Here is a 27,292-nt window from a genome sequence, read left to right as displayed (position 1 = left end):
TTCTATTCTAAGCTCATGATCTTAGACGGTGACCACTTACATTATTTTCATTACATGAATTTAGAGGACCTTACTATGTTCAGGGTAGAATTCTCCTAGTTTTCAACGTCTCTATTTTAGTCTTTAATAGCATAAGAATGATGTTTATTTCTCTGTTATTATTTCACCGGCTGACACGGGACCCCGATCCAGAAAAAGGATTTTGACAAAGGAAAAATCTATTTCTGGAGAGGCCCGTGTCACCAGGTGATTATCGGCCCTCTCCAGAAATAGATTTTCCTTTGTCAAAATCCTTTTTCTGGATCGGGGTCCCGTGTCAGCCGGTGAAATAATAACAGAGAAATAAACATCATTCTTATGCTATTAAAGACTGAGACGTTGAAAACTAGGAGAATTCTACCCTGAACACAGTAAGGTCCTCTAAATTCACGTAATGAAAATAATGTAAGTGGTCACCGTCTAAGATCATGAGCTTAGAATAGAACCTGAATAGGCTTGTATTAAGAAAATACTTCCTGCCTAATAGCAGACCCAATGACAGTACCCCCCCCCTTTTTTTATTTTATTTTATTTTTTTTTTTTTAAAGAGGATCTGACAAAATTGCAGGTCCTGTCTAAAAAGCCTGTAAGGAGAAAACTGGGCACAGAAACAGACCTTGTAAAAGGGGGCACACTTTCCAAGGTGACCACCAAAAATGAGGACCTTCAACTGTAGAAAAAGTTAGGTGAGGAATTCGCAACACTACCCTGATGAGGGGAAACCAAATGATTGGTTCCACCAGACAGGGCAGACAGTACAGGAAAACTAACACTAGAAGCTAAGCTGATGAAAAATTTTGGGCCTTCCCCAACAAGGAAAGGTAAGAACAAGATGATTGTTGGTTACCGAAGCTAACTCCGATACATTACTCAAAGACCAGGAAACCGAATGTGGACGGAGTACTGTTCTTAGACGAACACAGACCTTAGGGATGAATTTATGTCAAACGAGTATGTCCTATTCGAAGGCACGTCAGAATTACTTGTGTCTCTCTCTCTCTGATATGATGAACTCCATTTTCCAACACTGGACTTTGTTTTAATTTATTATTTTCAGGTTATTCATTCCTTATATTTTGCCATTTACTTGCAATGATTGTTTTTATTTATATATCTTATACAGTCACTAATAGGGATGTCTACATTTGCTCTTGTCATGTGGACTGCTTCTTTAGCTGCTTTATCAGCCTCTTCATTTCCCATGATCCCCACATGGGCAGGGATCCAACATATTTCAGTATTTTTTCCCTTATTATACAATTTAAGGGGTGAAAACTTAATATGTTGTACAACATTATTTTTTTACTTTATTATAGCTTTGAATGGCTTCTATAGCGCTTCTGGAGTCGCTATAAATCACAAAATTATTACATGAGGTTTTTCTAATTATTTTTATGGCTGATGCTATTGCACATAATTCAGCTGTTAATACCGAACCATTATCTGGTAGAGAGAACTGATACGTTTTGTCTGGGGATACTGCAGCATATCCCACTCCGTATTGTGTCTTAGATCCGTCGGTGTTTATTGCGTAAAATGTGGACCTTTTCGGATTGTATGTTCTACTGTATGGTGTCTATGGTGTTCTGGAGTATATGAATAACTTTTTGATAAACATTTCAAGTGTGTACAAATTCTCATTTTATTCACTGTCGAAGGAGGTAATTTTAATATTAAAGGCAATTATATATTTATATTTAGCGACTCAAACAATCATCTAGTTCTAATTGGGAAAGGAGGTGGATGATTGTTTATAAACACATCTCTTAATCCAAATAATTTTTTGGCTGGAGAATCATTTGTCTGAATTCTCAGAGCACTCTTCACTATTACTAGCTCTCTATGGAGAGAGAGAGAGAGAGAGAGAGAGAGAGAGAGAGAGAGAGAGAGAGAGAGAGTTCACCACATTCAACTTGTAAAGAAGACGTTGGTGATGATCGAAAATCTCCTGAACTTATTCTAAGGCCTTCATTATGAACTGGGTCTAAGTTTTCAGAGTTGCGTCTGATGCCGAGCCATATATTTCGCTTCCATAATCAATGAAAGACAGCACTGTTGCTTTATACAGTAAAGTAAGGGTATGTCTATCGGCTCCCCAAGTAGTAATCGATAGTTTTTTAATTAGGTTTAATGCTCTTTTGCATTTTGATTTCATGTATGTTATGTGGGCTTACCAGTTTAAGTGAGTATCAAATACTAATCCCAAAAATTTTGCTGTTTGGCAAATTGGTATGGAATGATTTCTGATTTTTAAATCTATTTCTTCACCTTTTTTCCACTTTTTATTTTTATAAAACGTTACTGCCTTAAGTTTTTTGTATAGAAAATTTGAAGCCTACAGATGAGGCCCATTCATCTATTTTTATTATAGCTTTATTAACGATTCGCTCTGCAAGTTTTATGCGAGATGCTGAATAATAATGGCAAAATCATCCATATACAAGTTACTTTTAATTCCGATAGGCAGATTATTACTGATATCATTCATTGCTAAAGTAAACGGTGTGTCACTAAGGACGCTTCCTTGTGGAACACCATTTTCAAGTGGAAATGTACTTGACAATATATCATCTATTCTCGCTTGAAAAGTGCGATTTTTCAGAAAGTTTAGGATAAAACTACGTAAATGTCCACGGATGCTATTTTTATGTAACGTTTTTAATATTGCATATCTCCAAGTAGTATCACATGCCTTTTCAATGTCAAAAAAGACGGCTATAGTAATTTGTTTTCGTTCAAATCCTCTTCGTATGTGGTCTTCCAAGTTAGAGAATCCAGTGTAGATCTATTACACTGTGACCCAAATTGAGTAGGAGTCAAAATTTTATTTTCTCGAATGTGCCATGTTAGTCCAGCATTTACCATTTTCTCTAGTAATTTGCATAAACAACTTGTTAAAAAAATTGGTCTGTAATTGTTTACATTACAGGGACTTTTTCCAGGTTTGGGGATAGGAATAATTATAGCTTTACGCCATTTATCAGGAAATAAATTTCGAAGCCATAAATGGTTATAAATCTCTAATACGTATGTCTTTGCCAAGGGTGCTAAATGGCAGATCATTTCAAATCAAATACCGTCACCTCTAGGGGCAGGTTTATTGCTGTTCAACAGAGCAAATTCCAACTCTTCTATATTACATTTTCTATTATAATATATATCTTCTATTATTTCAAAAATCGCATTTTTTAAAGTAAAATGCATTTTTCCTAACATACACACCCGAGGTCCTTTACATATGGGATACTTTCGGCATAGCTGAACTAGGCCACGGACTCACAAGGCATTAGTTGGTATCACTACCAGCTGGGCATGTGGTTGGCAACTGTGGGCAGTCCACGGTGCTAACCGCCCAGATTCACGCATCACTTCGCTTTCTGGTCTAGGGCAGATTGTGGGGCGGCTGAGGTGGGTAACCTGAGTAAAGGACCTCGGATTTGTATGTTAGGAAAAATGCATTTTACCTTAAAAATGCGATTTGTTCCTACACAAATACAAACCCTCCGTCCTTTACATATGGGGACTCAAGGTTCAGTGGGAGGAATCTGAGTGGAGGTCTCTGAATGACTGGGAATTCAACACACCTCATGTACACCTGAGGCAAGAGCAAGGAGGACATGGCCACTGGACCGAGAGCACCGTTATGAGAACCATCGTGCTACCAGCCAGTCTACTAGACCATCCTTGCTGTGGCGAGGTCACAGTAGTAAGTGATCGCACAGCGAGGCGAAAGTTAGGGAGAACCCTTCCTGCTCACACTAGAGGTGAGTGGGAAATGTCGGGGACTAAGGACCAACATGAGGAATGGGTTTGGTAATTAGCCCGCAACCCCTTTCCCTGCCTTGCAAGGGAAAGGGGGGACATTACATCTAATGAATACCTGACAGGTAACAAAGACAGGACACTCAAGTAATGAAACTCACCTGCATCAGATGTCTGGTTCAGCTTTGTACGGCCTAACTCTCTGCCCGAGGAAAAAGGGGTAGGATGATAGGGGAGGAAGGGGGAGCTAGTCACTCACCGTTCACGCCCACTCACTCGCGTACAACAGATGAGCTGCAACTCTGTCCCTACGGGAGCTGGGTTGTTACACAACTTGTTGAGCAGCCACCACCAGACCCAAGGAAAACGTATCCAAGGACCGATGGGTAATGTCTCTTAGGTAAAAAGAGGTGAATGTGGTCTGGCGTGACCACACCCCTGCCCTTAGTTCCTACTGGACCGACAGGTTCTTCCAAACTTAGAAGGGGGGGGGGGAGTGGAGGAAGAAGACGAAGATGATAAGTAGGAGGAAGAAGAAGATGGAGACGGACGGCGAGCCCACTGCTTCTTCTTCTTTTTCGTCATGTCGATCAGGGATAATACCTCATCCCTCAGCATACCAATGACAGACCATACGGGGTCAGCGGAAGCAGGGGTACGGTCTGAAGCGGGAACAACAGACCGAGGCGGGTCCCTTGGAGAGCATCCGCTGACAGGAACGAACGGTGCCACAGCAAACACCTGACGATCCGGGGTGGGCACGGGTAATGGTGGGAGTGAGGAGGGAGGAGTGAGAGCGTAACCAGGACGTGGCCGAGTGACTGAGCAGACCGGACCGGCCAGTGTCAACACTGCGATGCCAGGGGTAGGGACTGCGCCATATGCATGATGTGTCCCCACCGAAGTCGCTACGCTCCTCGGCCACACAGCAGAAACGGTGGTGGTCGTGAGAGCAACCACCGTGTGGGTAGTGGGGGAAGGGCGCAATACCCCCCCGCCCAACTGAACTGATGTGATTGAGAAGTGAGGACAAATCAGGATTGCCAACCATCCCGAGTGACTCCCACGCCCAACTCAAACCCGGTACAAGTCCTAAACCTGCGGAAGGAGATAAAGGCAAGTAAGGTCCCCCCCTAACCTGGAGATAAGAGATTCTGGGTGAGGGGGAGAACTGGGGGGAGTGCAGGCTAGGTCAGCTGATCTCGTCTCCTCTGGGGCCGCAGATGCGGGCACAGGGGATAGAGAGACAGGTTCCGTTACGGGCAGTAAGGGGAGGCCACTGGGACTCAGATAAAATGGAGAAGGAGTGACCACGAAGGGGGTCGAAGGGGACGAAGGGATCCCCTCCGATGCCTTGGACTCCTTCCTTCTATATCTGGGTCTACGCAAGTACCTATCCCACTGCTCGGGCCTACACTCATCACATGGTACATCCACATAACAATCAGGGGGATCCTTGCTCCCCTTACGACACTTCAGGCAAAGGGAGTGGGGATCCGAATCTGCAGAACAGCGGAAGGCGCCACATTTTTTGTCCTTACCAGAACAAATCCGGCACCAAGGCTTGTCTAAATCATGGGTTCGCAAAGGGTTAGCCATCTCACAAACATGCACAAATACACAAGGTCACAAGTCACAAACACAAAACAGGAACAAACACACCGTGAGGTTGTAGCTTTCACAGCAAGGAAATGAACAGAGAGCGCAGAAAAACACGTCCGTTCTACACAAGGCCAGAAAGAGGTGCGTGAATCTAGGCGGTTAACACCGTGGACTACCCACAGTTGCCAACCACATGCCCAGCTGGTAGTGATACCAACTAATGCCTTATAAGTCTTTTGTGGCCTAGTTCAGTTACGCTGAAAGTATCCCATATGTAAAGGACCGAGGGTTTGTATTTGTGTAGGAACAATTTATTGTTATTAATTCTATACTATATTTTTCTTTGTGCGGAAATGCTCATCTAAATTTTTGTCACTACTTTTGCCAAATTTTCTCCTATTACATTACTTACTTCTTTTGGATCAAGTATTCTTTTCCCATCTTTTATTATGGCATGTCTAGGTGGTTTAACATGGGTGCCATTTACTTTCCTGAATTCTTCCCACATTTTTTGTATGGGAGTATTATTAGAGAGATCTGATACAAATTTCCCCCATGAAATGATTCTTCCTTGAATTACTTCTCTTTTATATTTTACAGACATTTTGTTATATAGAAGTTTTAATGTTTCAATTTCTAATAATAATACAGTCAGTTTTTGTAAATTATCTAATCGTCTTCCAATTTGGTGTTTTATTTTTATTAATTCTGTTAGTTTTTCAGACCACAATGGGTCTTTGTGTTTTGTTGGATGAGCTTTTGATTTTGGTATTGCTTTATCAGCGGCATTTTTAATGAAACCAAAAGGAAATTTATTAGTTTCATTATGGTCTTTTAAATATTCAAATGGTGGGATATTTCTAGTGTGGAATTCATATTGCACCCAATCTGCTTTATAAATGTTATATTGAGGGGACATCTTTGGTGGGATTATTTTGTAATAAGGAAATCATTATTGGGAAATGATCACTTGTGAGCAAGTCATCAACTGTATTCCAACCCAATCTGTCAGCTATACTTGTTGTACATAAGAGTTTAGTCGAATGAGGAAAACGTTCCATGTACTTCAAAAAATATGTGCTGATTTCGTTATCATTTATACAGCACATGTCGTATGAATCTACGAATTCTTCTATTTTACTTCCTGCTCTATTTGAGTCTGTACAATTTCAGTCCCACCTCGGGTTGTGGGCATTAAAATTACCTACTAATCATGTAGGGTCCTTGGCATTATTAAGTAATTCTTTAAGTTTGTCAGAGTCATAACTTTTATTAGGTTGGTTGTATAAATTATAAATTACATAATTATCGTTTTTTATTCGTATTCTAATACTCGATATTTGCAGATCAGCAAAATTTACAGGTACTTTGTCATAACATACTTTGTTATGTACATATGTAGCAGTACCTAAATTTCCTTCTTCCTCTCGTGATGTTGATGCTAAGGTATATTTACCTATTGCTGACGCTGTTTTGTTGACATGTTGTAAACATAAATATCATTGGTTCATATTCTTTTAATAACCGTTGTACTTCTCCTAGGTGTAATCTGGTTTGTAGACCATTTACGTTCCATTGTATAAGATAGATATTGAAAATATTTTGCTATAGCGGTCGAGTTTTACTCTCTCTTTTTGTATTATCAATTTGGATTTTTTCTAATAATTTACTCACGACATTCATTTGTTTTTCTTTATAATATACTAAGTGCTCAATGCACATCTACCTTTTTCATGGCTACTCAAATCGGTGGTTTCTTTTTTCCTATATTTCATAAAATTTCTTAAAATGTTTGTTAAACCATCTTTTGTTATGCTTTTGTTGTTACTGCATAATTCAATGAAACAATCATTACATCCACATGTATTATCATGTATATTTCTTTTTCATTTGCTCTTGTACCAATTACTGGAGAAGGAGTAATCTCTTCTCCTTTGACATAATCATTGTAATCTATGGTATGGTTCTCTTTCACTTCTTCAGTGTTTTCGACATTTGCCTTTATAGGTTTTACTATTATTTTAGGAGATTAAGGTATATTCTCAGCTTGTTTTTGTTTTTGTTCCTTTTCATCTCATTTTTCTTTGGCTTGACTGATGTTTCTCTACTAATAGTTTGTTTCTCCGTTTTGGTGGTGTTCTCTCCAAAGGCCTTTTTTTATCTTTAATTTCCAGTCCATCACGACCCTCCTCCGTTACTTCAATAGTAGCATCCTTCTGTTTCTATTTTATTAATATTTCAAATGAATTGGATAAAATATTATCGATCTCATTTGTACCTGTTTCTTTATTCTTTACCATTTTAGTTTTTATTTCTAAATTATTAATTTTTTCTTGAGATTTACTTTTCTTCTTTGCTCTGTTACTTCTATCTGTTTGCGTTTTTGCTTCATTTTTTTGCTCTTGTTATTGAAGAATATGTATGTTTCTTAGACGGATCTTGAATTCCTCTCACTATTAATTCCAACTTAGCCTCTTTTATAAACATCCCCGTTCGTTCTTGTAGTATTTTCAATTCCGTATTGTATATATGATACACGCATTCTTTGGATCTTGCATGATGATTCTGCCCACAGTTTACACACTTAGGTTCACTGCACTTCCACTATGTGGTATGTTCAGTAGATCCACAATAAGCACATACCGGTTCATTATGACAATTTTTCCTTGTATGCCCATACTCACTGTAATTTTGACACTGCAGTGGCTTTCGGACACAGGGTCTTAACTCTCTATTTTGGCCTAAAATTTTTATTTTTTGAGGAAGATCTTCACCCAAAATTTTATTTTTGCTATTTTTAATATTTGTTTATTGCTGTTTTTACTTGGCACAGCATATACCTCACAATCTTGGACCTTTGGGTATCTTTTTTTGAGAGAGTCTAATAGCATTTTCTTATCGACTGGTTCATTGTTGTTTTCACGAAGTACATTGGTACCCTGAATGCTGTTCATAGTATCGTGTTTTTTCACTCTTATGTTAATACTGTCTATATTTCTCAAAGACAAATAGTCTTCGGACTGACTTTTTGTTGTGGCTTCTATAAGCCAAGTTTTTTCCTTTATTTGTCTGAACGACATATCTGTCGTTGGATGTCTATTTAATAACTAATTTTCTAGCTTTAAAGCTGAAATATTTTGGTCAGCTTCCATGGTTAGAAACCTTGACCAACTTCCACTTCCAAAGAGGGAGCTGAAGTGAGTCAAGGTTGGGTCATGTCGGTATTTACTCTTTTTGGGAGTTTTACAAGGTATTAAGAGTTTTAATACCACCATGACTTTGATTATTTGGATTGTCCAGAGCATTGTCCATTTCCATGCTAGAAGATTTGCTCTGTACTGGAGCAGCGGTCGTCAACTGTGCCGGAACAATGCCATCAAATCCTCAGGTTGACTAATCATCAAGAGTTGAGAAAAAAAAACTGAAAACCTTAAAAAGACATCATCAGCCTTTCATGGAGTTTATTCTTCCACCAATGGCACAAGTGAGAACCGACTCCCAAATGTCCGCCCCCTACCCTACCCCACAGGGGACAGCACAACATGATTAGAGTGGCCCAAGTGTAAGCCAAACCCGCTTGCCAGGACTGAGAGTATTTCAAGAATACAATCGTCCCCATCCTAATCATATCATGGGCAAACCGGATAGAATGCCGAGAGTCCTATCCCTAGAACCAGACGCCCCTGGAATCCGTGGTCTAGCCCTAAAGAATAGTTCTGCCTTTGAGCTGTCAATCTGATAACTCTCAGGTCTGAACATTATCGGGCAATTGATGGTCCTATCACAGTTCTCACTTATTTAGCTTCAGATATAAACCCATTCCCCGCTATGATATCCTTTCCTATTTATCAGGTCCAATAAATTTTAGTAAAAGTAGAAAATTTCACAAAAATTAAAACAAACAAATATATAATGGCATATGGGACTCTTGGGCTCAAATCCAGGAACAGATTCCTGGGGTTCAAGAGCCCTCTCACCACGTCAAGGTGGTCCCAAATCAAGGGGGTCAAATTGCTACAACCAGTGAAAGACAAATTCCATATATAATAACATACAGACTAAATTAAGATGGACTTGAGTATTTCTTTGCCTGCCTACGACAGATGGAAGCATGCCATCAGCACCCATCAACAGCGGCAGCGAAGCAAAGAATTAGGTGTCTTCTTTTAGGGAAAGACAATTCTCTCATGGGATCAAAATAAAACGAAGACAACAACTGCAAAGGGGGATAACATAACAGCTGGCACATCCAATTCTTTTCTTGATATGCAAACATCTTCCCATAGTAATGACAATGATCACTACAACGTGCATCTGATATCTAACCCCGTCTCCTACGATGCTCCTGATTGGCCATTGATCAGCCAGTTACAGGGCTGGAAACTAGTCAGTCTCTTCCAGCCGTCACCGAGTCAACATCTACGAATGTTCTCAATTTCATCACTAAACATCGTCAAGCCAATGATTTAAGGATTATAATGATATATGAAATATGTACTTCACTAAACTTAATGGTAAAATATGTATAGAGAAATAAACATGCAATTTTTAATATAAAATATATTCTTTCATTCCTTACATGACATCACAGTGCATCTATCATTTATTGTCTTGTGTTTCAAACAATGTCGTAGTTTAAATGTCATGGATGACAATGCTACCAAAAATTTATAGGTAGGGCTATCAATATGAAAATAACAAGCAAAAGATTAAGAATATTAAAATGAGCAGGGATGCACACTGACAATAGCCTCATGTTTATTTCACTATGCATATTTTACCATTAAGTTTACTGAAGTACATAATTCATGTATCATTATAATCCTTAAATCATTGGCTTGACGATGTTAGTGATGAAATTGAGAAACACCACTTTTCTTCGGGTAATACCGAGGTGTAATGAAAGTTATAACATTTGAAAGACATAATATTTCATGAGGAGAGGTCGCAGCGTAGATGTTGACTCGGTGACGGCTGGAAGAGAATGACTAGTTTCTAGCCCTGTGACTGGCTGATCGGTGGCCAATCAGGAGCGTCGTAGGAGACGGGGTTATATATCAGATGCACGGGTGGTGTGAATTAATTATAGTTTACCAGAGGACTTCGGTGCAGAAGAAAAAGAAAATAGCTTCACTGAAAGTTTGCAAGAGGCTGACGGTGAATAACTTGAGGAAGTAATAGAGAAAGGTGGTTAAAATACTTCGGTGGATTTATTGCCCATAAATTTCCATAATATCCATATCCTGGGTCGTATGTGCCATTAGAAGATAACTCGGGGACAGGCATAATAAGCAGAGGTGATAAAAAGCAATGAAGCCCTCTACAGAATTTTATGAACTGAAAATGGAAAAAATATTTAAATACTATCAAGGTAAAAAAGGACTCAGCATTGGCAAAGGAACTGTCAAAACCTTAGCTGTAGAAATGTTAAATTTTACCCATTTACCTCTTGATTCAGTCACATATTTCGTTCGTTGTCGAACGTTCTTTAGAATACGAATATTAATAAGGAAAGAAAGTATTTCCCTAATAATATTCTTACTGAACGAAGTAAAGAGCCTGTAAAAGAATATTTCAAGTTCTAGCCAATGTGTGTGTGTAATGAATGACTGCATTTCTCTTTTAAACAATTGTTTACTCTTAATTCCAAAATAATTCCCAAGTAGACCTTGGAATAAAATCTCTTCCCGCCCATCCCACGTTCCCCCCGCCCCCCCCCTCCCCCCACCTCTCTCTCTCTCTCTCTCTCTCTCTCTAGGAAGACTTTGTGGATCCTCCATATGAGTAACCGGAGCACATGTCCAATCATAGATGGAGTTACTCCAACTTTAGAAGAAATCAATTCTATTCTATACTGCCTGTTCTGTACACCATCTTTTTCTTCTCCTTCTTAGCTTTAATGCAAAAGATCAGTTTCTTTATGATCCACACTAGAGCAGACCCTAGCGACCAGACTCTTGCCAGATCTTGATGCAATCAGTCCAGGTAAATACTATGTATTCCTCTGAATGCAAGAATGAGGGTATTCATATGTACCTTCAATCATAAGCAGATCCACTGATGGTCACATAAACATTCACTTCCACGTGAGTTCCAACAGAACTTAACATTTACTGACGTAACTGTGACCAAGTAGATACTGTACTAACATACTTTACTACCGTCAGTGTGAACTGTGACCTGGTAAATACGATACTATACTGCACTCTACCAAGCACGAAGAGACCTCTCTGGCGTGGCGTTTAAAGATCTGCCTTGTTGCCAATTTTACAAACAACAACTTGACAGACCTATGAATGTCTTTGAGACAACCCTGAGGCTATAATTATTATAAGATTATAGGGGTTGTTTTTCATTTCCAGGTATTTTAACCTCCTTCCTATTCTGCCCTGCTTACGTGCTTAGGATTTGTCTCCAGTCCATTTCTTCTCCACAACCTATGAACAATAACATATTTTTCTTATTTTTTACAAAGATATACCTTTGTAAGTATAGCCCATTTGTAAATATTTAATATTTTCGTCTAGACAAGAAACATCATACACTATTTACATCTAAGTAACTGCAGGGGTAAGCTGCTTGTATAATGAACTGGCGCTCTGTCTAAGATCCCGCGCTGGCACAAGCCCACCTTAATCTAACTATTTTGTCAGTGCTTGTACATGTACATTTATCATTATCTGTTTGCATACGATTGTTTATCTTCTCACTCGTCCAACTTACTCATTGGTATGCTTTATTTCATATTCCCTTGCTTACTAATTTATTCTTTACCTATGATATTAGGAATCAAGATTATTGTAGAAAGGGGAAATGCCTCCAAACATACCGTGACCACTGAAAGTGCCCAATGGAGACAGTCTTAGGCTGCTTATCCGTGGATTTTTTTAAACGCAAGTGGAACTGTTTGAAATACTGGCAACAGCGCCAAATTGATATGCGTTGATAGAAAATCTGATTCCGTTTCTTGTTATTGCCTAAAAAAAACTTTATCCATCGTGAACCTATGTAACTGACTTTGAATTCTGCGTAACGAAAAAGACGATGTTTGATAACTGTAATGGGAGAAATGGTTTAATCTCTCTGTTGTTATAGATTTGGCATATATGCGGAGATTAAACACAGTGGGGAGGACCCAAACAGCCCAACCGGAGAGCTCATTTCATTCTGAGTGATTTTCACGCCGAATCAAACTTCACCAATAGCCTACTCTGTGAGCACTGGCCAAATATCGAATGCATTATTCGTACATATGAGAGATTTGGATCATCCTATTAACTGGAGTGAAGCAAGATCTTTAGTCCCGTGCAACGACACAGTTAAAAGGAATATCACTGAATCTTGTTTTATCAAGTCAAGTAATGAAAGTGTTTTAAATTTAAGTGTTGGTTTGTTTAAACTTGATGCCTACATAATTAAAAAAGTTGTTGATGAATATAAGCAAAATCAGTATTCAGTTTTATACGTTTCTAAAATCTGAATGGGTAAGATTCCGTACCTCTTATGGTTAAGCATATGGTTCTAGTATGTGGCCGCGTGATCCCGGATTTTCCTGGATTGCCCTTTGTTTATTACCCCTTGGCAATCAGCCATCTGGCATTTACTTTTATACATGTTTTTGGATTCCGTATGGCTAAACTTTCGTGTGTCTTGTACCATAGTTAGGTCTACGGTTTTAGTTTGTGACTACTTGATCCCGGATTACCCTGGATTATCTTTCTGTTTATTACCCTTTGACAACTGACCATCTGGTATTCTTGTTCTTTTCGTTTACTTTGTAACCTTCTTTTCACCTGTGTCTCATTTGTGCCCAGACGATGCGTTAATAAACGTGAAAGCGCTTGGTACTGAACTTCTGCCTGTCATTTTCCTGCGAGATTCGCTTATACAGTGAGGTCACGTGCATCTACTGTGATTTTTAAGCATATATATATATATATATATATATATATATATATATATATATATATATATATATATATATATATATATATATATATATAATATTCCACCGCCCATCCTTGTCGTGATTGAATTCAGCTTACCTTCGGACACCCACTATTTGGGTATGACCGAAGGTGGCAGGGATTTTTCCACAAAGCTGCTACCAGAGATTAAAGTTCACTCCGGCTCTGAAACATACATTCTTGTCGAATTCAGTTTCTGTATTTAGAAACAAAATAAAATTAGGGCCACCACGTAAGGACATCGGTAAAACTTACCATCTGAGAGCTGGGTGTTTCAAATTTGCCCACCACATAAGTGGTAAGGGGTCGGTTTCGACGTGGATTTGTACAGCGGAGCTGCAATCAAAATATGTCTCCGTGCCAGCTAAGTGGATAAGTTCCTTCCACCTCTGTATCGAACCCACAAGACATAGGTTCGAATCCGGGCTGGGGCATATGCGCTTACTACACAAATTCCCTTTTGGGTTAAGTTATCCCCAACGTACAGCCATTTAATATCAGCGGGTATTTATGGCTTATTGTTTGTGTGCGAATTTGGGTAGAACAGAGCAGAAAATAAGATTTGTGCCAAAGGCCAAGCGCTGAGACCTATGAGGTCATTCAGCACTGAAATGGAAATTGACAGTGAAAATTTTTTGAAAGGTGTAACAAGAGGAAAATCTCGCAGTTGCACTATGAAACAACTGTTAAGAGAGGGTGGAAAGTAAGATGGAACGAAGAGAATATGAACGGAGGCACAGTAATAGGAATGAAAGGGGTTGCTGCTAGGGCCGAAGGGACGCTGCAAAGAGCCTTATGTATTACCTACAGTGCACGGCATAAGGTGCATTGACGGCACTACCCCCTACGGGGTGTGCGAATTAGTACCGAAACTAGCATACGATAGCCAAGCATTATAAACCTGGAACTCGGTGATCATGGTGGAGAAGGAGTGATTTAGATTCTGAATATGTGCGACAGCGCCAAAATAAACTTATACCGCCCGTGATAACTTAATGAATAAGTCCTTGCCACCTCTGCATCAAAACCAAAAGCATAGGTTCGAATTCTGGCTCGAGCAAAAGCACTACGTAGTATTCCCTTTGGGTATGAGTTATTCCCAGGGGGAAACCAATTCGATACTGTCGGTTACTTGTGGCTTAATATTTCAGAACTTAAACAAGTTACATTTGAATCAGAGGCAAAGCTTTCTGAACATAGACACTCGTTACAAACTTAACACTGAGCTATCAAGATAGAGATAACTTTATATCGACTCTTGGTACAGGAAGTTAATTCGACACGAACATGCATGTACGCTTGCATGTGTGTGTTTGTAAACATTACTACGGTACTTCTTCGCTCGGTCTGCACTGAAAGAACACGAATGGACATTAGCGCCAACAATACTTCATAAAATAGCCTCTCGTCCAAAAGAGGGATAAAATTCAACAACACAAAAAGCCTCTCCACCAAATAAGAGACAACCCAACAGGTTTTCCCAGTCCCGTCTGCGTTAGTACAACAGAGAGTTCCTCATTATCCAGCGTCTTCCCGCAGTCAAGTTACCTGGAAACCTGTGAAGAAAATGCCGATGGCTCCGGTTAAGGTGACTCACTACGCCATTCCGACCGTTTGGCAATAAGCGAGTTGTTAAAAAAAAACAGGTTCAGGTAGTATCAGCTAGAATAGGTACGCACTGCAGAGAGAGAGAGAGAGAGAGAGAGAGAGAGAGAGAGAGAGAGAGAGAGAGAGAGAGAGAGACTCTTATAATGGAGTAATCGTGAACAGCGTATTTAACATGTATCTAAACTTCCCACTCTGCTGGGGCCGCGTTCGATTCTCTGGGAGGCTAATGAAGAATTAGAGAAATTTATTTCTGGTGATAGAAATTCATTTCTCGTCATAATGTGGTTCGGATTCCACAATAAGCTGTAGGTCCCGTTGCTAGGTAACCAACTGGTTCTTAGCCACGTAAAATAAGTCTACTCCTTCGGGCCAGCCCTAGGAGAGCTGTTAATCAGCTCAGTGGTCTGGTTAAACTAAGATAAACTTTCTTTTTTGCCAGAAGAATTTTTCGTAATTTCATTTGGGATTTCAAAGGTCTCGGAGGGTAGTGTACTCAAAACTACCAAGATAACGAAATCATTGCAGTCATACTGATGCACAGAAATGGTGAATAAGGCCAATGGGATCTACATTTACAAAACTATTTCAGTGCTTCGTTCAAGTTCATTTTATCGAAAAAATAAATAACCCCAGAAATACATAAAACTGACAAATATTACATAAATAATTTAATTTTTTCATATTACTTTCTGGTCTTTCCCTTCACAGATGAAACCCGAATCTGCAAACCAAATGTACCTGATCGTCGCGTGCTGTCTCACACTTCTCGGAGTCTCTTCAGAACATTCACTAACTACAGGTGGGTGGTGTGTCTCAAAGCGTATACTTAGGATGGTGCTAAGATGAGAGATTACTCTAAGGAAGAAACGGGGTATGGTACGAGCAAAAGATTAGGAAAACATTTGAATTGTATACGGGCGTCAAGGTGGGAATGTATGAAAGGAAGGTTGAGCCAACTAAACTTTATGAAAGTGAAGTGCGGATGTTGAATGCAAATGAAAGAAAAGTTACCGAAGCTGTTAAGACCCACTGTTAGCCTACAATGTGCTGTGTAGGGTGAGAAGTGTGGATGGAGAAACCTAAAGGTGACAGAAGCGTTAATGCTGATGAGACGACGGAACAAAGTGTGTTGAGATGGTTATGTGGAAAGTAAAAAACGACGACAGACAGTGTGAAAGAGGTATCGCTGGGGAAAGAAAGGCCTTAGTATCCAAAAAGCTAAAGTGTTTATGTGCAGCATGAGGGTGAAAGGCGCAGTATACATGGGTTCAACTTGCTGCTGATGAGGCCACTGTAAAGGTCTAAGAAGCAGCTAATGATTTGAAAGTTTTACAACACGTGTGGATCATTTACGATTCCACAATAAAAATATAAATGTGGCAGTGGCTCTTAGTGGAAACGGTTTAATGTTAGGGATATATAAACATACATACATACATACATACATACATACATACATAATTTGGTTGACATAACACAAGCTAACAGAGACCTGAATATACAAATATATAAATTCATGTATCTGCAGGGATGGGACTTGGGATTAATGCAAAAAAAAAAAATAAATAAAGATTAAAGAAAAAGGGAAATGAGGAGGAGTGTGTGCACAGAGGGATAAAACAGCACTAGATGGAGAAAATATTAACTTCGCTCTTTCAATTCTGTAAGTACAATGATAACCAATACAGGTTCTTCTGGCTTGGATTACGGTGAAAGACTAAAAAAATTATATGAACAAGCTGAATAAATTTTGGAAGACGCATCAACTGAAAATGCATACAAAAGTAGCAATATACAATTAAACTATACCTAAACGACGTTGTCGACTTTACGATGTAAAAGGCAGGATAGAGGAAAAGACAATCCTATAAGGAAAATTACAGATGTACCATGTATAGATCAGATGAAGGACAGGTGGAGGTCAGAAACTTTAAGTTTATCTTTTCCAAGACACATCACAACTTGAATCCCACAAACCAGCTGAGCCAGTTCTTCAACAAATGCCAATAAAGCATTACGATACGTGGCTAGGACTGACTTGACACTTCAACAGTATCAGTCTTTCCACATGCATTTCTCTTCTGGTTAGTACCTGTAATGCACTTTTTACATGGCTAACCAGTAAGAAGTCATTTCCCTTCTGGTTAGTACCTGTAATGCACCTTTTACTTGACTAACCAGTAAAAAGCCATTTCTCTTCTGGTTCCTACTTGTGATGCGCTTTCTACTTGACTGACCAGTATGAAACCATTTCTCTTCTGGTTAGTATCTGTTATGCACTTTCTACTTGACTGACCAGTATGAAACCATTTCTCTTCTGGTTAGTATCTGTTATGCGCTTTCTACTTGACTGACCAGTATGAAACCATTTCTCTTCTGGTTAGTATCTGTTATGTGCTTTCTACTTGACTGACCAGTATGAAACCATTTCTCTTCTGGTTAGTATCTGTTATGCGCTTTCTACTTGACTGACCAGTATGAAACCATTTCTCTCCTGGTTAGTATCTGTTATGCGCTTTCTACTTGAATGACAAGTATGAAACCATTTCTCTCCTGGTTAGTATCTGTTATGCGCTTTCTACTTGAATGACAAGTATGAAACCATTTCTCTTCTGGTTAGTATCTGTTATGCGCTTTCTACTTGACTGACCAGTATGAAACCATTTCTCTTCTGGTTAGTATCTGTTATGCGCTTTCTACTTGACTGACCAGTATGAAACCATTTCTCTTCTGGTTAGTATCTGTTATGCGCTTTCTACTTGACTGACCAGTATGAAACCATTTCTCTCCTGGTTAGTATCTGTTATGCGCTTTCTACTTGACTGACAAGTATGAAACCATTTCTCTCCTGGTTAGTATCTGTTATGCGCTTTCTACTTGACTGACCAGTATGAAACCATTTCTCTTCTGGTTAGTATCTGTTATGCACTTTCTACTTGACTGACCAGTATAAAACCATTTCTCTTCTGGTTAGTATCTGTTATGCGCTTTCTACTTGACTGACCAGTATGAAACCATTTCTCTTCTGGTTAGTATCTGTTATGTGCTTTCTACTTGACTGACCAGTATGAAACCATTTCTCTCCTGGTTAGTATCTGTTATGAGCTTTCTACTTGACTGACCAGTATGAAACCATTTCTCTTCTGGTTAGTATCTGTAGTGCGCTTTCTACTTGACTGACCAGTATGAAATCATTTCTCTTCTGGTTAGTATCTGTTATGCGCTTTCTACTTGACTGACCAGTATGAAACTATTTCTCTCCTGGTTAGTATCTGTTATGTGCTTTCTACTTGACTGACCAGTATGAAATCATTTCTCCTCTGGTTAGTATCTGTTATGCGCTTTCTACTTGACTGACCAGTGTGAAACCATTTCTCTCCTGGTTAGTATCTGTTATGCGCTTTCTACTTGACTGACCAGTATGAAACCATTTCTCTTCTGGTTACTACCTGTGATGCGCTTTCTACTTGACTGACCAGTATGAAACCATTTCTCTTCTGGTTAGTATCTGTTATGCGCTTTCTACTTGACCGGAAACCATTTCTCTCCTGGTTCCTACCTGTGATGTGCTTTCTACTTGACTGACCAGTATGAAACCATTTCTCTCCTGGTTACTACCTGTGATGTGCTTTCTACTTGACTGACCAGTATGAAACCATTTCTCTTCTGTGACTACCTGTGATGCACTTTCTACTTGACTGACCAGTATGAATCCATTTTTCTTCTGGTTACTACCTGTGATGCACTTTCTACTTGACTGACCAGTATGAAACCATTTCTCTTCTGGTTACTACCTGTGATGCGCTTTCTACTTGACTGACCAGTATGAAACCATTTCTCTTCTGGTTACTACCTGTGATGCGCTTTCTACTTGACTGACCAATATGAAACCATTTCTCTTCTGGTTAGTATCTGTTATGCGCTTCTACTTGACTGACCAGTATGAAACCATTTCTCTCCTGGTTCCTACCTGTGATGTGCTTTCTACTTGACTGACCAATATGAAACCATTTCTCTTCTGTTAATACCTGTGATGCACTTTCTGCCTGACTGACTAGTATGAATCCATTTCTCTTCTGATTACTACCTGTGATGCACTTTCTACTTGACTGACTGACCAGTATGAAACCATTTCTCTTCAGGTTACTACCTGTGATGCACTTTCTACTTGACTGACTGACCAGTATGAAACCATTTCTCTCCTGGTTACTACCTGTGATGCACTTTCTACTTGGTTGACTGACCAGTATGAATTCCATTTTTCTTCTGGTTACTACCTGTGATGCACTTTCTACTTGACTGACTGACCAGTATGAAACCATTTCCCTTCTGGTTACTACTTGTGATGCTCTTTCCACTTGACTGACTGACCAGTATGAAACCATTTCTCTTCTGGTTACTACTTGTGATGTGCTTTCTACTTGACTGACTAGTATGAAACCATTTCTCTTCTGGTTAGTACCTGTGATGCACTTTCTACTTGACTGACCAGTATGAAACCATTTCTCTTCTGATTACTACCTGTGATGCACTTTCTACTTGACTGACCAGTATGAAACCATTTCTCTTCTGGTTATCTATGATGCACTTTCTACTTGACTGACCAGTATGAAACCATTTCTCTTCTGGTTAATACCTGTGATGCGCTTTCTACTTGACTGACCAGTATGGAGACATTTCTCTCCTGGTTACTACCTATGATGCACTTTCTACTTTACTGACCAGTATGAAACCATTTCTCTTCTGGTTAGTATCTGTGATGCACTTTCTACTTGACTGACCAGTATGAAACCATTCTCTTCTGGTTACTACCTGTGATGCGCTTTCTACTTGACTGACCAGTATGAAACCATTTCTCCTCTGGTTACTACCTGTGACACACTTTCTACTTGACTGACCAGTATGAAACCATTTCTCTTCTGTTACTACTTGTGATGCGCTTTCTACTTGACTGACCAGTATGAAACCATTTCTCTTTCTGGTTACTACCTGTGATGCACTTTCTACTTGACCGACCAGCAGGAAACCATTTCTCTTCTGGTTACTACCTGTGATGCACTTTCAACTTGACTGACTGACCAGTATGAAGCCATTTCTCTTCTGGTTACTACCTGTGATGCGCTTTCTACTTGACTGACCAGCATGAACCCATTTCTCTTCTGGTTACTAACTGTGATGCGCTTTCTACTTGACTGACTTTACTGTTCCACTCAGTCTTTAGAACTGACATGGCAGACACTACCTAGGCTCAAGTCATTATGTAAACAAATACCATAAATTGCAACCACTTTGGCAATGACGAAAAGAACATATTTGAAAAAACTCAGAAAATTGTCTTATACTTTTTCTTTATCCTACAGATAATGAGACAAAAGTACCAGTAGTAAATGAAGACAACACAGAAGTCACCCCTACGACAGAACAGTTAACTGACTATGCAAGCACAAGAAACGTACATCTGCTTTCCAAAACAATGGAAAGCACAAATAAAACGGCCAATTCATCGAACATGAATCAACGACCAGAAAAAAACAGTGAAGGTAAATAAAAAAAAACCTAATATATAGTTAGTCAGATAAGGTTAGCATTAAATATATCACAATAAGACTATAAAGATGGTAAGTTGAATACTGCAAAGTAATATGTTGAAAAATGTTTTTGTGTGAATACTTCACTTTTTGTGAATAGCCTACTTCTATAAAAAGATACTCTTTCAACAATCATCAAAATCTAGAGCGTGATCTTATAACTAAGACAATTTTTCTACTACCCTTCCCATGGCACCATTAACTCCCTTCGCTCAAACAAGAACTTGCCCAGAAGGCAGTCTACACCATATTATCCCACTCAACCGCTTCAGCTGTACGCTACAGTAATAATCCATTTTTTCTATATTTAAAAGTTCCATAGTTAGGGTAGGACCTACGTCCTCTGTAAATGCTGCTCATCTGAGTTAGCCATTCCATCAGTATGTGAGGAATAAACATTTGCTCTCTGCTGCCTTTTCATTTCCAATTTCTCTTCCCTTCTGCTTTTGACTACTTTCCTTTTACTTATACGACTGCCACCCAAATACAGGTGTTGAATGCACGGTGAACAATATTTAATTAGTTTTCAACCGGGAAAATAAATTAAATTGTAACCACTGTAGCAATAATATAAACATATGAAAAATTATCTAAAAATTGTCTTAGACCTTTTCTTTATCCTACAGATAATGCGACAGAAATGCCAGAAAACACAGAATTAACCCCTATGACAGAACGGTCAACTAACCATATCATCACAAGAGATCTACAAATGGATTCCAGAGCAACTGAAAGCACAAATGAAACGGCTAATTCGATTCACATAAAACAACAATCAGAAAAATACAGTGAAGGTAAAAAGCTAATACAGTATACAGTTAGTCTGATAAGGTTAGAAATAAATATAATACAATAAGAGTAAAAAGATGATAAGTTGAAAACTGTAAGGTAATGCAATGAAAGAAAAAAAAATTATTCTGCGAATGGTTCACATTTTGTGAATATTTCTATACATATGAAAGTCTCGCAGCAAAACACCATTCAAATCTAAGACTTGATCTTATAATCGAGACAATTTTCCTACTGTCCTTCCCATGGCACTACGATTCCCATCGCTCAGATAAGCACTGGCCCAGATGCAATCCAAACCACATGATCACTCTTAACTGTTTCTGCTGTAAGCTACAGAAATAATCAATTTTTTTTTCTATACTGAAAACTTCCATAGTCAGTGTAGGACCTATGTCCTGTGTAGATGCTGTTCATTTGAGAGTTAGCCATTCCCTTTTCATTTCCCTCTCTACCATTCCGCTTTCGAGTATTTCCCATTCACTCACACGACTGCCACCTGACACCAGGAGTTAAAAGCACATGAGAACTCTACTTAGTTAGGTTTCAATGGGGAAAATACATTCTTTTTACTGTAAGCAAGATATATCATTAGAATTGAGAACTGCACTGACAGAGCCAGACCCCAAAAAGCCGCACCAGTTATCCCATTCTTTGTCTCTGGTTTAGGGGGCTAACATTACGATAATTCTTGCAAGGAATTTTCTGCTAGAACTTCAACGATGCTGTAACTGTTTTTCTCTAGCTTTCATTTTTCCATTCAGCGTTTACTTGACATGGCAGTTACTAAATATGCTCAAATCATTCTACGCACAAATAACATACATTTTAACCACTTGAGCAATGACCACATAAACATATCTGAAAGTACACTATAAGAAATTATCTTACGCCTTATCTTTATCCTACAGGTAATGAGATAGAATTACCAGTAACAAATGAAGTATTGACCCCTACAACAGAACTATCAATTGACTATATAAGCACAAGAGAAGTAAATCTGTCTTCCAAAACAACGGAAAGCACAAGTACAACGGCCAATTCATTGGAAGTGAATCAATACAGTGAAGGTAAGTCAGATAAGGTTAGAATTAAATAGAACACAATCCATATATATAAAAATGGATGTATGGATGTATGAAAGTATTAATGTGTGTGTGTGTGTGTTCCAGCATAACTCTGAAACACATTCAGCAATTCCAACCAAACTTGGTATACATATGACTTACTATCTGGGAAAGAATTCTGTGGGGGCAAGACATCACTGGCATCAAAGGGGGTGGGGGTGGGAAGGCGGTAACATATAAAAATAACAGAAAAAGACAGATATTAGTGTCTAATCCACAGTTTTCGAGGTCGCTGAGATGAACTGTAACACTTCTGATGCCCTTTAAGTCCAAATTCAACCCTGATAGGAAGGGGGGTGAGAAGGGGTGGGAAGTGGATGACGTAAAAACAACCGAAAACGACAGATATTAGTGCCTAATCCATAGTTTTTGATGTTGCTGAGATGAATAGTGACACTTCCGATGCCCTTTAAGTCAAAGTTTAGCCCAATACGAAGGAGGGGGGGATTGATAAGGATTAGGAAAGGGGTGACATGTAGAAATAACCAAAAACGGCAGAAGTTTTCGAGTTCACTGAGATGAACAGTGACATTCCTGATGCACTTTCAGTCCAAGTTCAGCCCCAATAGGAAGGGGAGGTGAGAAGGGGTGGGAAGGGGGTAACATGTATAATATAACCAAAAACGACAGATTTTAGTGTCTAATCCATAGTTTTGAGGTCGCCTACATAAATAGTGATACTCCCGATGCCCTGCAAGTTCAAGCCCCCGACAGGAAGGGGGAGTGAGAAGGGGTGGGAAGGGGGACATAAACAAAAACAACAGGTACTAGTGACTAATCCATAGTTTTCAAGGACACTAAGATGAACAGTTAGTCCTGATGCCCTTTCAGTCTAAGTTCAGCATTGATATGAAAGGGGGTTGAGGAGGGTGGGAAGGGGTGACTTGTAAAAATAACCAAAAACTACAAATGTTAGTGTCCAATCCATAGTTTTCGAGGTCCCCGAGATAAATAGCAACACTCCGGATGCCCTTTAAGTCCAAGTTCAGCCCTGAGAGAGAGAGAGAGAGTTTATTGGTTGTCATTCAGTTTTCCCGGGCAGTGCCTGGTTGGTTGGCTAGTAAAACTATATAGATGATGAGCTGAATACTGCAAAGTAATATGTTGAAAAATGTTTTTGTGTGAATACTTCACTTTTTGTGAATACTTCTATAAAAAGATATTCTTTCAACAATCATCAAAATCTAGAACGTGATCTTATAACTACGACAATGTTTCTACTACCCTTCCCATGGCACTATCGATTCCCATCGCTCAGACTAAGAACTTGCCCAGAAGGCAGTCTACACCATATTATCCCACTCAACCGCTTCAGCTATACGCTACAGTAATAATCCATTTTTTCTATATTTAAAAGTTCCATAGTTAGGGTAGGACCTACGTCCTCTGTAAATGCTGCTCATCTGAGTTAGCCATTCCATCAGTATGTGAGGAACAAACATTTGCTCTCTGCTGCCTTTTCATTTCCAATTTCTCTTCCCTTCTGCTTTTGACTACTTTCCTTTTACTTACACGACTGCAACCCAAATACAGGTGTTGAATGCACGGTGAACAATAATCAATTACTTTTCAACCGGGAAAATAAATTGTAACCACTGTAGCAATAACATAAACATATGAAAAATTATCTAAAAATTGTCTTATGACCTTTTCTTTATCCTACAGATCATGAGATAGAAAAGCCAGAAAAAACAGAATTAACCCCTACGACAGAACGGTCAACTAACCATACAAGCACAAGAGATCTACAAATGGATTCCAGAGCAACTGAAAGAACAAATAAAACGGCCAATTCGACTCAAATAAATCAACAACCAGAAAAACACAGTGAAGGTAAAAAGCTAATACAGTATATAGTTAGTCTGATAAGGTTAGAAATATAACACAATAAGAGTATAAAGATGATAAGTTGAACACTGTAAGGTAATGCACTGAAATTTATTTGTTTATTTTTTTTTTTGAATGATTCACTTTTTTATATTTCTATACAGATGAAAGTCTTGCAGCCAAAAATCATCCAAATCTAAGACTTGATCTTATAGCCGAGGCAATTTTTCTACTGTCCTTCCCATAGCATTATCGATTCCCATCGCTCAGTAAGCAGTGGCACAGGTGCATTCTAAATCGCATGATCACTCTTAGCTGTTTCAGCAGTAAGCTACAGTAAAAGTAAAATTTTTCCTGTACTGAAAACTTCCACAGTCAGTGTAGGACCTACGTCCTGTGTAGATGCTGCTAATTCGAGCTAGCCATTCCATGAGTGTTTGCTGAACAGCCATTTACCTCCGCTTCCTGTCATTCCCTCTTCCCTATCTTTCTGCTTTCATGCTTTCAAATATTCCCTATTCACTTACACAACCACACCTGATACCAAGTATTTAATGGACATGTGAATAATAATCAAGTTTCAGTAAAAATAGATTCCATTTTAAAACATATCACGAGATACATCACTAGAACTGAGCGCCAAACTGACTAACCCACACCACAGATAGCCGCACCTGTCATGCCCTTCGTCGTCTCTAGTTCTGAGGACTAACATGACGGTAATTCTTTCAGGCAACTTCCTACTAGAACCGCAATGATGCTCTACCCACATTTCTATTCTGTCTTTGGAATTTTACATGCCATTTTCAGCTTATGCTCAAGGCATTGTTTACACAAATACCATACAGTGCAAACACTTTAGGAATACAGATAGGAACACAACTAAACAACATATAGTTAAAAGTTATCTTTTGCTATATCTCTATCCCACAGCTAATGAGCCACAAACACCAATTATAAATGGAGAAAATACAGAAATGACATCTGCGACAGAACAGTCGGTTAACCATACCGTCAAAGAAGATGTAAATCTTCATCCCAAAGCAATGGAAACCAAAAATAAAACGGGCAATTCAACGAAAATGAATGAACAATTAGAAATACACGGTGATGGTAAAAAATATACACCTATTATAATCAATCAGACAGAATTAGAATAAGATGTAAACGATAAAACTATAAAATGATAAGGTTGAATAGCCTAAATTAACACGTTGAAAACACTTTTATTTGTGAATGATTCCGTAAAGATAAAACTTCTACAGTATAATGACAAAAACATTCTTGCAGCTAAGAATCATCAGCACCTGGGCCTTGATCTACTGGAGCAATTTTTAAACTGTCCTTACTCTGGCACAAATAATTCCCATGGTTAGACAAGTACTAGAGCAACGGAGCAATTTAAACTACAAGTTCACTCTCAAATGTTCCTTAATATTAATCCATTTTCTATAGAAATGTTGTATAGTCATTATTGCATTTCGCTGCCTGTGGTCCAGAAAAAAATTACAATGGTTCTTTCAGAGAATTTTCTACTAAAACGGCAACGATGCTGTACCTACTTTTCTCTAGTCTTTATAATTCCAACGGTCTTTCGTTTTTTACGTCATTACGTACAGTACACAGATTCCATAAACTGTAACCATTTAGGAATAATGACAAACAAATGTTAAAAAATACTCTCCAAAATTATCTTATACCTTGTCTTAAACCTGCAGATACTGAGACAGAAATACCACTACTAAATGAAGAAAACACAGAACTGACACCTAAAACAGAAAGGTCAATTAACCATACTTGCACAAGACACTTAAATGTGGACTCAAGAGCAACTGAAAGCACAAATAAAACGGCCAATTCAACGAGAGTGAATCAACGACCAAAAAAATATCTAATACATATATTTAGTCAGATAAGGTTAGAATTAGACATAACACGATTAAACCATAAGAACGATTGGTTGAAAACAACTTTTTTTTTTTTTTTTTTGTGAATACTTCTTTTCCTCAGAACTGCCTATCCAACAAAATATTTATGATCGATACTGATTATTAACCCGATAATGAAATAACTGTGTCACCACTTTCTCGGGCTCCTCTGGCGTTAATCTCTTCCTGAATGTATTCAAAGCTAGAAGCAAAACCTTACTTCCCTTTATGGAGATGGGGTAAAGCATGGTACAGCATTACAATTCAGTTTACAAGGATCAAGGCCACGCGCTTTATGGTAGATATTTCTGTTTTCATGACAGATAACTTATCCAAAAAGTTTAGGAAAGCAGGAGGTTACAAATTCCTTGCTTGGTAATAGTAAAGGAATTTTGATGTATTTTCTTCAGATTAAAACACTGGCATTATTCGTTCAACTTTTATATTGTGTGCTGTTTAAGAGTAAGCAATGGAATAATTTTTTTTCTTTTTCATAAGTAAAAATGCTCCTAAGAAAAATGGCTTTATCCAAGCTGTGAAGTAAATATTTCAGTACCCGTACATGTTAGGAGTGCAATGGAATTTGAGTAAGCTCGCTTTTATGTACTCAGTAACATTATATGAATACTTACATACATACTTGATTATATATATATATATATATATATATATATATATATATATATATATATATATATATATATATATATATATATATATAATATATATATTTATATATATATATATTATATATATATATATATATATATATATATATATATATATATAATGTGCATGTACATATATACCGTATATACATACATACATATATATGTGTGTAAGTGTATATATATGCATGTATGTATGTAAGCATTCATATAATATTACCGAGTACATAAAATTGAGCTTATTCAAATTACGTTGCACTGCTAACTTGTACGGGTACTGAAATATTTCCTTTACAGCTTGACAGCATTTTTACGCACACACACAAAAATAATGTACTGGTTACTCTCAAACAATACACAATGGAGAAGCTGAAAGACTAAAGTCAG

General features: G+C 38.4%; 2 protein-coding genes across 5 annotated transcripts in view; one reads left to right on the top strand and one right to left on the bottom strand.

Moving 5' to 3' along the window:
* LOC136831271 (protein tramtrack, alpha isoform-like) overlaps positions 1-27,292 on the bottom strand; it is a 638,889-nt gene that overhangs the window by 502,394 nt on the left and 109,203 nt on the right. The window lies entirely within an intron of this gene.
* The window catches only part of LOC136831269 (myb-like protein X), an 89,384-nt gene that overhangs the window by 10,866 nt on the left and 51,226 nt on the right, over positions 1-27,292 (top strand). For all 4 annotated transcript variants that reach the window (XR_010850824.1, XM_067091368.1, XM_067091367.1 and 1 more), the window contains exons 2-6: positions 15,687-15,777; positions 20,339-20,518; positions 21,193-21,360; positions 22,267-22,425; positions 24,148-24,315. Coding sequence is in view for 3 of the 4 variants with exons in the window: in XM_067091368.1 (XP_066947469.1) it covers positions 15,687-15,777; positions 20,339-20,518; positions 21,193-21,360; positions 22,267-22,425; positions 24,148-24,315 (766 nt within the window). In the remaining variant the exon portion in view is untranslated. The remainder of the gene's footprint in view (positions 1-15,686; positions 15,778-20,338; positions 20,519-21,192; positions 21,361-22,266; positions 22,426-24,147; positions 24,316-27,292) is intronic.

The sequence above is a fragment of the Macrobrachium rosenbergii genome, chromosome 48 (assembly GCF_040412425.1).
Source record: "Macrobrachium rosenbergii isolate ZJJX-2024 chromosome 48, ASM4041242v1, whole genome shotgun sequence".
NCBI classification, from domain to species: domain Eukaryota; kingdom Metazoa; phylum Arthropoda; class Malacostraca; order Decapoda; family Palaemonidae; genus Macrobrachium; species Macrobrachium rosenbergii.
Note: the sequence above shows the minus strand (reverse complement) of the source record. Positions and strands in the feature narration are given on the sequence as shown.